We start from the raw sequence: 12307 nt of genomic DNA on the forward strand, positions 1-12307 counted from the left end.
GAAAGAATTTTCAACTTTCAATCTAACGGCTGGAACTGTTTGAACTCTGCTCCCTGTTTTTATTTCACGGCACTCTTCCAATATTTGCCGATGACACCAAGGCTTTCAAAACAATTTTTCTGTTTACATCTCCTGTCGGCTCACAGGACCTCAGTTAAATGTTTTTCAATAATGTACCAATTTAAGACAAGAGCATGCAGGTTTGTTTTTGTCACATAAATGGTATGTACCATGAATGAGTGTTTTTTTTTGTTTGTTCTTTTTAAAGACGGTGATACAGTCTACAGAGTCAACGCTTTAGTAAACTAGCTGGATAATATAGTTATGAACACTGATGGAAAACTGCAACCCGACTGTGAACAATCGACAGAGTAACAATCTAGTTTATCGCTGAAAAAGCACGACTTGACTTGAAACATTCGACGTCCTGGACGACCTTCTGATGCGGAGGGCCTGTGCACAGCGGCAACCCTCGCATCTGAACCAAGCTGCAGCGGAAGCCGTCTGCCTCCTGGCTCAGATCCCAGCTTGCTGCCGTAAAGTGGACGACATGAAAAGCGTCTTGCAGGCGCGGAGGCCTCTGACTCGCTGCACGCCAATTCATCATAAGGGGCTGCGCCAGTTCGGGGGGCTCGTTTGCACTCAGGTGATCAGAGGCCCTTATTTTCTATTCCGGCTCATCGAGCAGCTGTCTAAACAGGGCTGACTTCATCTATCTCCGGCTGGCCAAAAAACGCTGAGTTACCCCCGTAGTTGCGAGGCGTCGTGGAAACACAAGCGAGTGCTCGCGTGGATCTCCGACCTACTTTTGTTTCCAATCTCAAGATGGAGCGATACGGTACATGGAAAGAGAGATAACTGCTGCCGTCTGACTGCCTGCGTGGAGCAATGAATGAGACAAACACCGGGAATCATGGGTAGGGCGTTCTGATGGAATTACTGCACTTTGCATTTTAGCAAATTCATTGAAAAAAAAAGAAAATCTATTTATGTAAGGGAGAACAAAGTAGAAAAAGTCAAAAATACACATTTGCAACATTATTCCTATATTTTTGCTTTTGAACATTTGAGTGTGAATTAATTTGTTATACACAACATTATGCTTTTACTGACGTGCGTCGGTAAAGTTGCTGGTGTGTTTATATGAGTTTGAATTTAAAGCATATGACTGCAAACATTTATGAATACGAGTCTCATTTCTATAGTGGAAAGCATACTTCAGTTTACCAAAAATATTTTTTTTTACAAAAATGTTTACAAATACGAATACCAGCAGTTACATTGACCGACAGGAAGAGCGGTGGGCGGCTGGGTGCCCCTGCAGGCTGCTCCACCCGCGCGAGAGCCGAGTACGTGCCCGTTTTGCGAGGCTATCAATTTATGGTTGTATAATAAAACACGGGCGAACAAATTGCCATGGAACGCATCCATTAAGGAGTACTTTGAAGAGTAAGACGTCTGCGTCGCCGCTGTCAATTCACATTAATCACCGCGTGCCATATGCGACGCCGCGGACGGAGACATCCATTACCGCCAGCAGTCAGGAAACACGCGGAAGGTGCGGGGGGGGGGGGCGCCGCAGGGCTGACTAGCCGCTGAGCGGAAGCGCGCGACGTGCGCTGCGCTAGCAACTTCCGCCTCGCGGGGGTTTTGGACTCATAAAGTGGCTGTGACAGTTGGCCAAAGCGCCAGCAGTGGTCTCGACTTGCTTAATGAACTAACATGCTCAGGTTGGCAGCACTAAGTAAGTCATTTATTAGTGAGCTGGGAACGGACCCAAGGTGCTCTCGGGCTGCTAACGACATCAGGTAGCAACAGGGCGACGGCGAGAAGCGAACGTGAGGCTTCAAGTTACGTGAGCTTGCATTCAGCGCTTTTGTTTGGGCCGATAGGACGGAGCGGGCGCGTCCAATAGTGGAGGGATCAGCGGTTTTCCGAACCCTGCAGTCAGCAGGAGGGACATTCCGGGGTCGGACAACGTTCGCGTGCCAAGAGTGTGTGAACGGTTACCCGTGAATGTGATGCTTTGTGGAGTCGACTTTTTATTTTATTGCTTTATTTGTAGGCATACAAAGACATATTTCTACATGCCATTTGCCATACATTGTTTTCATTAAAACCATCTTTTAGCAAAAAAAAAAAAATATATATATATATTTTCACATTTTTTTATTGATCACTGGAACTGGATCTCTTCACGTCCTGAGAAGTCAACCTGCAACAGAGAGGCACAAGAATTATGATAGATACTCCACTGCTGGGGCTTCCACTTGAATTGAGGTATCAAACTGTGAGATTTCATTATGTTTTGCTGAGAAATGTAAATGTGCCATAAAAAAAAGTGAAATTTAAAATAGTGTTCTATCTGTCTGATCGTGCATGGTATTGAAGCAAATAAATACATAAAAATGGAACAGGCTAAAGTGTTCAGTCCGCACAATAGAATGGGCAAATATTCAGGTCACATGCATGCAAATACCTATTCCAAATTGATTCTGGGGATGTACAACAAAAGACGTTGTGTCCTTGGCGTGCACCAGTTTTATGCGGCGGGCCTCCGAGCGCTAAATCTGACATTTTGGCTTGGTGCGCATCAAATGCGATATGGTAATTCCCCTCAACCCACTGGCTGCCTCTTTATGAATCCCCGAGTTATAATCTGTCAACCCACATCTGACTCTGGGGGTGATGTTCTGTATTGAGACGTCACTTTCGAGCGGGAGACAATCAGCTCGTCCTTGAGATGGCGACGGGAGAGGAGACGCACCTCCGCGCTCTCACCTCAACCTTTTCAAATGAGCTCTCATTGTCTTCCGCGCGACAAATAGGGCCAATCAGTCGCGAAAATGAGGCGGCAGGCGGTTAGCCTGTGGAGCACGTCGCCTTTCTCTTGTCAAGCCTGCAGGCCTTAAATAAACGGACGCCTTTTAACAAAAAAACAATGGCAGAATATAAAGGTGGCAACAGGTGTTTGGCGACCTCTCGATTAAATAATTAAAATGTTTTATTGTTTACATGGCAGAATAATTAATTGGCCGTGACTCTGGGAAAAACGTGACTTCGAGGTAATGATAATAATTGTACATCCACTTGCGAAATATTGAACGACTCTTGCTTCACTGAAAGTAGCTTCTCGCTGAGAGTGTAATGAGGAGAGCGATAGCACGCTGTTGCCTGGACATTATGGCAAAAGTACGCTGCCCGTGTACTTTAAACGTCTTTGTGCAGACACAGCACAGCAACCTGGCTGCGAGCCATTAATCATGCTGTTGTGCGCGTTGTCACCTCGCACATCCATCATTATTTATCAGCACCGCTGCAGATACATTTCCAAGACAAAAAAAAAACATGAATAAAGCTGAAAACAAAGCAAAACAAAATTCCTGCAGGCACGCAATTAATCTTTTGCTCAGGTCAACAGCAGTTACTTTGGTTAACCGGTTGACTTAATGGGAGGGAACACACGATGCTGTTACTGCACAAGAAGAAAAACTATCGTTCAAAAGCTAAATTTTGAAAAAAGAACCCAAGGAATGGATCACCTGGGCACACAAGTACGCTGGCCCCGAAAGGTCACAACGCTTGCACTTCGACGCTGCCCTGGAAATGGCAATTCAGTGCTGCAGAACACATGCACATGCACACACAAAGAAAAGAACAGCCTGGGTGCACGCGTGACAGCAGGCTGTCCGTCGATTTTACGGGCAGCACGGGAGTCGGTTTGGCAACATGTGACACATAAAAGAGCCCGCAGCGACCGACTGCATGCGACGGTCGCTTTCTTCCACGCAAGCACACGAGGCCGCAAGTCAACAAAAAGCACCGCGGCGACACAATAGAAGCACACACATTGACGAGCGGCTGAACTCACGTCCGCAGTCATGGGGAAAGCTGAACTTTGAAGGCCCAGAGTGTAAGATGTAGCACCATCTAATGGAGAGAAAGCACAGTATTCATTCATTTTATTTAAAAAAAGTTAGCTGCTGTTTTCTGATGCAACACTTGACTTGACTCGTCCTAGACCAGCAACTGTTTGCAGCCGTCAACTGAAGTTTTGCATGTTCTCCTCATCCCACTGAGTCCTTAAACGTGTGGCACACCGGGCCTTTAATTCCAGTTACGATTTCACACTTTTGACAGCTGCGTTAAGCCTAAACATGCCGCCGGCTGGTGTTCTTGTTTACTTCCCGCATGGTGCCCCTGAACGCATCACAGCCTGTCATCACCGATCCCGAGGGTTTGAGCCTCTCTCAGCTAAGGCCACCTGCATTTGTGGAGCGTCGTTCCAATGTGAACGTTGTCAAGACTCAGCCTAAAATTCCTGGTGCTGCCGCCCAGCCCCTCCCTTACCTGTTCACTTCCTCTTCCTGTCCGCCGCTTCCGCCGTGTTTCCCGACGCACCAGCCGTCCGCCGCGAGTCCGAACTCAACTCCGCGCGGCCTAGATAAACAAAATGTGAATCAAAAATTTGTTTTTATTTTCCCTCACAGGTGCACATATGCACAAGCGGCTGTGCTAAACGGGATAATTTGCATTCCATTAGGTACATTGTAGCAGCGAGGACAACGCCACCAAAGCCAATAAACCGGGCGAATGAACAAAGCGAACTGAGTTTAAAGCCCACCACCAGCACCTCGCGAGGAAGAATCTCTACTGCACCACGCGTGAACTTGACGCCAGCCAGACGAGATGCGGAAACGTTCTTTCAAGAAACACCTTGTAATCTGGTCTTTGTGCAAAGAATCGGGGGGAGAAATGCACTACGCAAAGAAGGAGTTTCTCCCGGCGGGCTCAGTATGAGGCTTGTATCAGCGGCATTCACTTTAAGGAATGCATCTACATCCATGAGCAGCTCAGGGATTTCAGCTCTTGGCTGGTTGTGAAAGTGGATCTGCTCCTGGCAGAGGCGGCCTGAACATCCCTGGCATGTGCGCACCCTCCAGCGGAGGAGATAGTTTCCAGCAAATAGTTGCAAGTTACATGAGGACAAAATTTTGTACTAGACAGGAGAGACGTACATATTGTACATTAGATCACTGTAATATGTTATTCTAATCCATTATATTGCAACTGCAAAGGATTTTGTTTTGTGGCCAACAGTTTTACAGCTATAGACAAACAAAATTGAAGTCTATATTTACTATTGACACATAACTTTACAATTATTGAGCTGACGAACATTAATGCTTTACCGTTGTGACTGATGAAGGGCCCAGACGGTTGTGATGGTGGATTTCAGTGCTCAGCCCGCTGGAAGCAGAACCCTCAACCTCCCGCTCTGGAGAGAGGAACAGGTACAAATTGCTATTTGGCAAAAAAAACAAAAACAAATTTGTTGAAACATGTTGAAAGCCTGGCCAGTGATTGTGCATCACAACAACAACAACAACAACAACAACAAAAAAGCAACATTTCTCACCAAAAAAAAAAGCAGAAGTAAACCGCTTAAATGAAGTGATGTACTGTGGGCTGTTCACTTTACTAATCCATCACTTTATACGAAGAATTTGTGGTGAAAAACACTCAAAAAAAAAAAAAAAAAAAGAAAAATCTTAGTTTCAGTCCAGCTTTGTTTTCAAAATCTTCCCAACTCAACTGTGATCTCGTTCCAACCAACAGGTGGCTCCTCATAAACTTTCGCCCTGTATTCTTCATTGAGCACGTGCAACTGTCTATTTTCTATTATGAGGCATTCACACATCATGGCATAGTCAGACTTAATTAAAACCTGCTGTGAGAAAACAAATGTTATGTTTGCATGTGCTCTTGCAATTAGTAATTCCATTTTAATTAAAAAAAAATACGCTAAGATAGTGATTCAATGTAATTGTTTAAACAGTCTTATCTTACTCTGTTTATTTTTTCAAAATGGCTTTCAAGTCTCAACCGCAGCCTTCTGCACTACAGTGTTAAATAACATTGAAAAAACAAAACAAAACAGAAAACAGGAAAAAAAAAATTGCCTCTTTCTTTGTGTAACAAACAAAAAGTTACAATTTATTGCAGCCCTGCAGAGGAAATAAATCTCCTAGCAGCAAATTAAAACAACCATTGATGTTGCGTCTCGCATCTCGGGGGCGACTTTGCTCATGAATCTTGCTCTGCGTTATCGGTACAAGCGCTCTATTAAGGTGTTGTGCCTTTGAACACCTTTTTTTCAAAAGAGATTTGCACCTTCGGGGAAGTGTGAGAAAAGAACATGAATTATGAATAGGTCAGCAGGTATCTGTCCGCGGGGATTAAGTGGAGCTGTATTTGCACACTCACACACACACATACTGGGAGAAAAAACGTGCAAAAATGGGATTGAATGCTGTAATTCCAAAGTGAAAAGATTAAGATGAAGGTGATGAAAGGAAGACAGAGAGGATTCGTTTTACTGTTTACAGAGCAAACTTCAGATTGGGGCTTTAATCTCTATGTTTAATTAATCCCAAATCGAGCTCAACTCACCTGACATCCCCCTGCCCAAAACAAACACACACACACACACACACACACACACACACACACACACACACCCTACTCCACTTCTATAATATGAAATATGAGGAATTTTGCAATTTACAACCTAAATTTCTCATTTTATCCTTTTAATGACCGTCGTATTCATGTCGTGCCTAGGCCTTGCTGCGTTCCTAATGGCGAGCCGGACGTGAAAAGTGCACGCAGCAGCACTTGCGGATGCAGATGAGCTCCAGCGGAGGATTCCTGAGGAGGTGCGGCGAGACAGAAATCATTACAATTCCTCCGTCGACGACGAAGTGCGCGGCGAGAAATAACAGTCTGAAGACTGACTCAGCATTCAGATGATGCACGGGGCGGAGAAGGGTTTTCTGCAGGTGTCACTTGGGGCGAGTCAGGATTTTTTCTTTTTTTTTTTAGAGTTTGTTCAACGTTAAAATGAAATCGATCAAAGGGGGCGAATCAAAAGCCGCTAATGCGGTTTTAATCACGTGCGTATTCGAGGGGCAAGCGAAGGTTCTCGGACTAAAAATGGAGCCATTTGCATACGTGTTCCCTGGTGAACAGACACTCACCTGTTACCTTCCTCTCTGCTTTGGCCCAACAACAACAACACATTGTGTTTCTCTACCTGGAAGGGAAGAAAAACAAAGCAAAGCAAAACACCACAATGAGATGCGTGTTGGCGGATCAATAAAGGAGCAGTAAACATGCACATCAACAAAGTCATTGCGTACCATCACTGTGAAAAAAGTAAACCACTTTTAAAATGTGTTTAAATTTTAATTTTTTTTTTTGTTTAATTCACTGATGTGACTTTTAGCTTTCTGGACGTTTTAAGTTTAGTATTTTTGGTAATTAAAAACGGATTAATCCTTTTATGGCAGTTTAGTAGGATTTCCTCATGTGGTGTCTAGTTAGAGATAAGAAAAGATTTTTTTTTTTCATTTTAAAATTTACGGGGCTTTTATCTTGCTGTTACAAAAAAGGGCAGGTTTACTTTTTTAAAGTGGAAGTTAGCACTGGATTAGTATGGTTAGTATTACGGTTGGCTTTATTACCTGCTTAATGTTTAGTCTTCCTCTTTATTGAGAGCCGGGCCTCGGGCGTACTAATCACAAAAGAGGGTTCAAATGGCTCTGGCGTTTAAACGGCATGCATAGTTAGAGTGCACGCGCTCGGGGTTAAGTGACAGAACTGCAGAGAGAGGTTAGCAGAGACACAGTCGCAGACAGGATGCACTGCGGCGACAGAATACACAGGTCAGAGGGCAAATATATTTACATCTTGCACGGTCCATTATCTTTATGATAATGCAGCAGGTGAGGACTTCTTACCTCTTTTTAACTCCATATCATTCTCAGAGTCAATCAGTGTCTGTTTAGTGATGAGTGAAAAGGTCACAGGGTGGCTTAAAGACAAGAGTATTAGCGTCTAAATAGGAAGTGATCAGAAGTAAGCGTGCGGTTGTGAAGGAAAACTTTCTTTTAAGAAACATGCGGTCATTTGGAGAGATTGGCGTTATTTGGGCATTCTTTATAAGCAGAGTTAACCGTCGACCATGTGGTTTAGATGCACCTATTTAGAGAGTCTTGCACACCGTCTGGAGGTTTATGTTGTTTTTATTAAATGCTTTATGTACAAATACAGATCACACACAAAAACAAAGCACGCATTAGAAATCACACACGATATTGCTGTAAAAACCAGGGAGGAGAGACGTTCGCACATGTCGAGTCAGTTAAGATCACAATATCACTTGGGATTCGTTGAGATTTCTTGCCAATGATTGTAGCCAATTAAAAAAAAGAAGCTATTTAGTGCTTTTGGATCTCCATTTGTCAAATTAATTTGAGTAAATGTCCACCAAGACATAAAAAAGCATCGCGCCGAGCAGTGTGTCTGTCTTTAACCGTCACGGCCGAACACTCCGAGGTAACCAGCATCTGCTTGAAAACGCGGCTGAAATGAAACAGGAAGTGGAACTCAGCGAGAGAGGGTCAGCACGTCGGCGCACCTTCACCCGAGCAGAGCCTGCAGCCAGCAGTGAACTGTGTTCATTTTTCTCTATATTTCTTTTTTCATGTTGGCCGTGCAGCATCGCAGAACAACCGCTACACTGAGTTAGAGATCAGAGAGGATGGAAGAGGCCCGGAGCTCCAGTGCCTGCCATGAGCTGCTGCACTGCAGAACCAACAGCGAAAAAAAATAAGACTTTACATTTTGCAGTAGGATGCGCAGATTCATAATACACACTGTGCTGTTGCCTGAGTCGGTGAAAGTAGGTTAAAAGAGGGCATTCTGAGGATTCGATCACTCAGTTCTGTTTTTAGGACTGAAAGCGTGGCTGCAGGGTGGACGCTTTCTGGGTCACGGCAGGAGATTTGACAAATTCAAAGATAAAATATAAATAAATAAGTTTGAATGTGATACCAAAATCAAATGATGCCACATCAGAGTCAGAATGAGGAACGCTGACAATCAAATGGCCATGAAAGTTTTTAATATTGCAAGAAGGAGCAACTGATGTGGAGAACTGATCAGTCTGCTGGGAGGTTGAGAGAGGGACAGTTCCCATCTGGCTCATATGTCTACACACAGTGAGTTCGCTGTCCATTCCTTCTTCTGAGTAGTGCAAAAGCATACGCAACTCAGTGAAGCTTCTTGGTGAAGCTGTGTGACCTTGTGCTTGAAAATAAAAAAGGAACCAGATGAAGTTGGGTAAAGCAGCACCTGTTTCCTGTGCTATGGTCTGTTTACAGGGAGTTGGAGTTCATTCTGCAAAGCTGTTTCCATCGAGCATGTCGCACATTAGCTCTGATTGAGATAAGACTAAAACCACCTCAAAAACTACGGGCAGATAAGAGGAAGTTGTTTGGAATGATGCCGTTTTAATACATTTCTAATGCAAATTTCCCTTTGAAGAGTCTTTTTTTTTTTTTTACTGAAAGTGAAGCCAATTATTCCCTTACTGATGAGACTGACTGGTGACCTCATCGTGGCTGCCTTGTTTTTGTCTTTCTGCCTTACCATTTAGCTAAAGCTGGGAGCTAAAATCAAGCACTGTAGCTGGAGGCTGCAAACAGAGGGCTAAAAATGATTTTGTGGTATTTAAAAGAGGCAATTTGTTTGGATGATTGCTCATGCAAGGATGCTTCACTGTGGTGGATGATGAAAAATCAAGATGTTAAGGTTGTATCATATGAGGCATTTCATATACAAGCTAAGCACATTTTTATATTAAACTTCTGGCTTATTTCTTCTGACTTATTTCTTGCCTAATTTTCAAACTGCGGGTGGACATTCCACGTGGAGAGTGGACTTGATGAGCGTGCTGGAGTCTGATGTTTTAGCGGGGGTTGGTTTCGCCCTCCGCGTTTGACAGCTCTGTCAATACGTTCCACAGTGGCGAAGCAGAGCAACAGAGGAACGATGCAGAAGCTGTCAGCAGCGCGGGAGCGGGAGTGACCGCCGGAGACTGATGACACGACGGCAATTAAAGACAGACAGACTTGGCGAAAAGAGAATCGAGGCAGAAGAAAGTTTCAAAACAGCCTTCTGATCGGAGCGCGAGGCTCCCTCTGTGATAATTGTCTCTCTCCCTACACAAAGCCGAATACAACGTTAACGTTTGTGTCTCGCGTTCATGGAGCCAGTCCCCTATTTTAACCAGCGAAGAAGACAGGCAGTGGGGGAAAAAAGAAAACAGTAAAGAAAATAAGAGTCACGACAATTGATACGGAGCATAAAAAAATATAGAAAGAGTTTGGAACCCGGAGGCAGCGTATCTGGAGCAACTTCAGTATCTACCATAAGGATGCTTCCTGTAGCCCCCTCTTGTCAGCCGTAAAACTGGGGCTTTGGGGCCGGAACGGGCTCTCCCCCACTCCTCCTCTGAAAGAAACACAAAAGTTCACAACGTTGTGGGATGCTGCTGCCGCTGCTGATATTCATATTCACGGCTGCGCTGCTCCATCTCAGGCATAATCTATTTACTCAAGACAAGGAATTTCGAGCGAGCAGAGGTTTCCCGCCACACAAGATTCATTCTTCATGCTCTTTGCCCCCTGCTCAAGCAAAATACCACGATCCGACAGTCGGCTCCTTTTCTTATGGAGCCAAATTGCATAATGACAGCCGCCACCGCCACCGCCACGCCTGCTGCTGCTACATTGCACATTGCGGCGCTTTCCAAATAAGAAAATGTTTATGAAGCAGAAAATCAAATCAGGAGTCCCTCGGTTTTCGGTTCGGTGCAGCCTCAACGCACCAGTGGGCCGTTCATTGTGCTGAAAACGAACAAGCGGGCAGAACCGGCTGCGTCAACCGGGCTCGAATCACGAGCTCACTTTGAGGATATCAAAAGGTTTTTTTTCTTTTTTTTTTATGTCGTCGTTGTTCATAAAACCTCGGGGATAAAAGTGAGTAACTGTTTGTGTTTTGGGTGAGACGGGATCTTTTTATCAGCCGTGCCTGTGTGGGCAGCCGAGGTTACTCAGCTTTTCTGGAATAAGCCAATCATGCCGCGCAGCCAAAAACCTTTACAGTGGTCACGTGTTTTTTTGTTTCTTTTCTAACCCTGGCTGGCACATTAGCTGTCGGAGGAGAAGACAGCTCGCGAGCTATAGGGAGGTGGGAGGAGTTCGAGGAACTGAGGGAGGAGGAGGGCAGGTCCTTTTTTGTCTCTGCGCTCAGAGACATCCTCTGAACATCAGAGATGCAGCAGTCAGGGCCGAGCAGCCAAGACCTTCTCTCATCAGGGACTGACTGAAAAAAAAAAAGAAGCAAAGTTCCAAGGACACTTCTGCAAAAGTTTTTTTGTTTGTTTTTTTCCACAGAAGTCTTGACACCTGTGGGGGCTTATATTGAATAATCACCGGTGAGGGAAAAAAATGGCAAAATGCCGCTGATTATGTGAGCCGTTACCGAAAGGTCGAGATGATCTCACGCTCGTTATTTGAACCGACAGCAGGCGACGAACTCTCTACAGGCGAGAAGCTCGATACAGAAAATGCGGCCGATAATTCGGCTGATCTTCTTCGTCGCTTTTCTTTCAGCCTTTGCGCGACACCGACCGTTTTTTTGTTCCAGCGAGATAATGAAGAGCGGTTCTCACCGTAGCTGCCGTAGGAGTCGCTGTTCCCTCGTCCGTAGTCGTAGTATTCCGAAACGCTGAAACGAGACAAAGTTGAAGATTGAAACAGTCAAACAACGATATGCTGACATTTTATCACGTTTTCTTTAGGGGGAAGGGGACTTGTGTGTTGAGCGAATGTATAGGGAGAGTTTTTGTTCGCTGGTGTGAAGTGTTTTGTTCCTGCAAGTTTCCTCCTGGGTGGAGGCAACAAAGTGCTCAGAAAGCGCGACCACCGTCGAGGTGTGTGTCTAAATTAATGGGGATTTAGGAGGGAGCGTGGCGGCGCCGCAAGCTGCCGCAGCTCAGGCTTAAATGAGGGAGTCGCTGGGCTTCGACGGCGGCGTACGCTCCACTGGGTGCAATTTTAGCACCAGATGTTATGCAGAAACGTGGAGGAAACAGTAAGCCGGTGGACCCGTCGCATTCTATGGATCCACACACGCAAAAGTCGGCGGCCGCGCAAATCACCGAGCCAATAATGGAGCCGATCCACCGGCTGAATCACCCGTCGCTCCCTGCGCGGCTCACTTTACAGGGAGCTCACCTCTACACGGCGGCGCCTGAATCAGTGGTGAGAATTGCCATCCCCCTTTATGGCTGACTCAAAGTGTCCCGCGATGTGTTGTAAAAATACAAAAATGAGTCATTAAAGGTCGCTAAGTGGACGGTGCGTGCTAGCAGGCGGGGCGCGAATGAAAAGAGACG

General features: G+C 45.2%; 1 protein-coding gene across 2 annotated transcripts in view; it reads right to left on the reverse strand.

The window, feature by feature from the left end:
- Positions 1-4350: 4350 nt before the first annotated feature.
- khdrbs2 (KH domain containing, RNA binding, signal transduction associated 2) overlaps positions 4351-12307 on the reverse strand; it is a 65285-nt gene continuing 57328 nt past the window's right edge. The window contains exons 8-12 of one of the 2 annotated variants that reach the window (XR_012926071.1): positions 11582-11637; positions 10276-10359; positions 7041-7096; positions 5193-5278; positions 4351-4440 (exon numbers count right to left, since the gene is read on the reverse strand). Coding sequence is in view for 1 of the 2 variants with exons in the window: in XM_076018746.1 (XP_075874861.1) it covers positions 10265-10359; positions 11582-11637 (151 nt within the window). In the remaining variant the exon portion in view is untranslated. Of the gene's footprint in view, positions 4441-5192; positions 5279-7040; positions 7097-9736; positions 10360-11581; positions 11638-12307 lie in introns of those variants that run through there. The other variant, XM_076018746.1, reaches the window with a different exon arrangement.

The sequence above is a fragment of the Nelusetta ayraudi genome, unplaced genomic scaffold, assembly GCF_046127955.1.
Source record: "Nelusetta ayraudi isolate G7.1 ecotype Tasmania unplaced genomic scaffold, CSIRO-AGI_Nayr_v1 ptg000008l, whole genome shotgun sequence".
NCBI classification, from domain to species: Eukaryota; Metazoa; Chordata; class Actinopteri; order Tetraodontiformes; family Monacanthidae; genus Nelusetta; species Nelusetta ayraudi.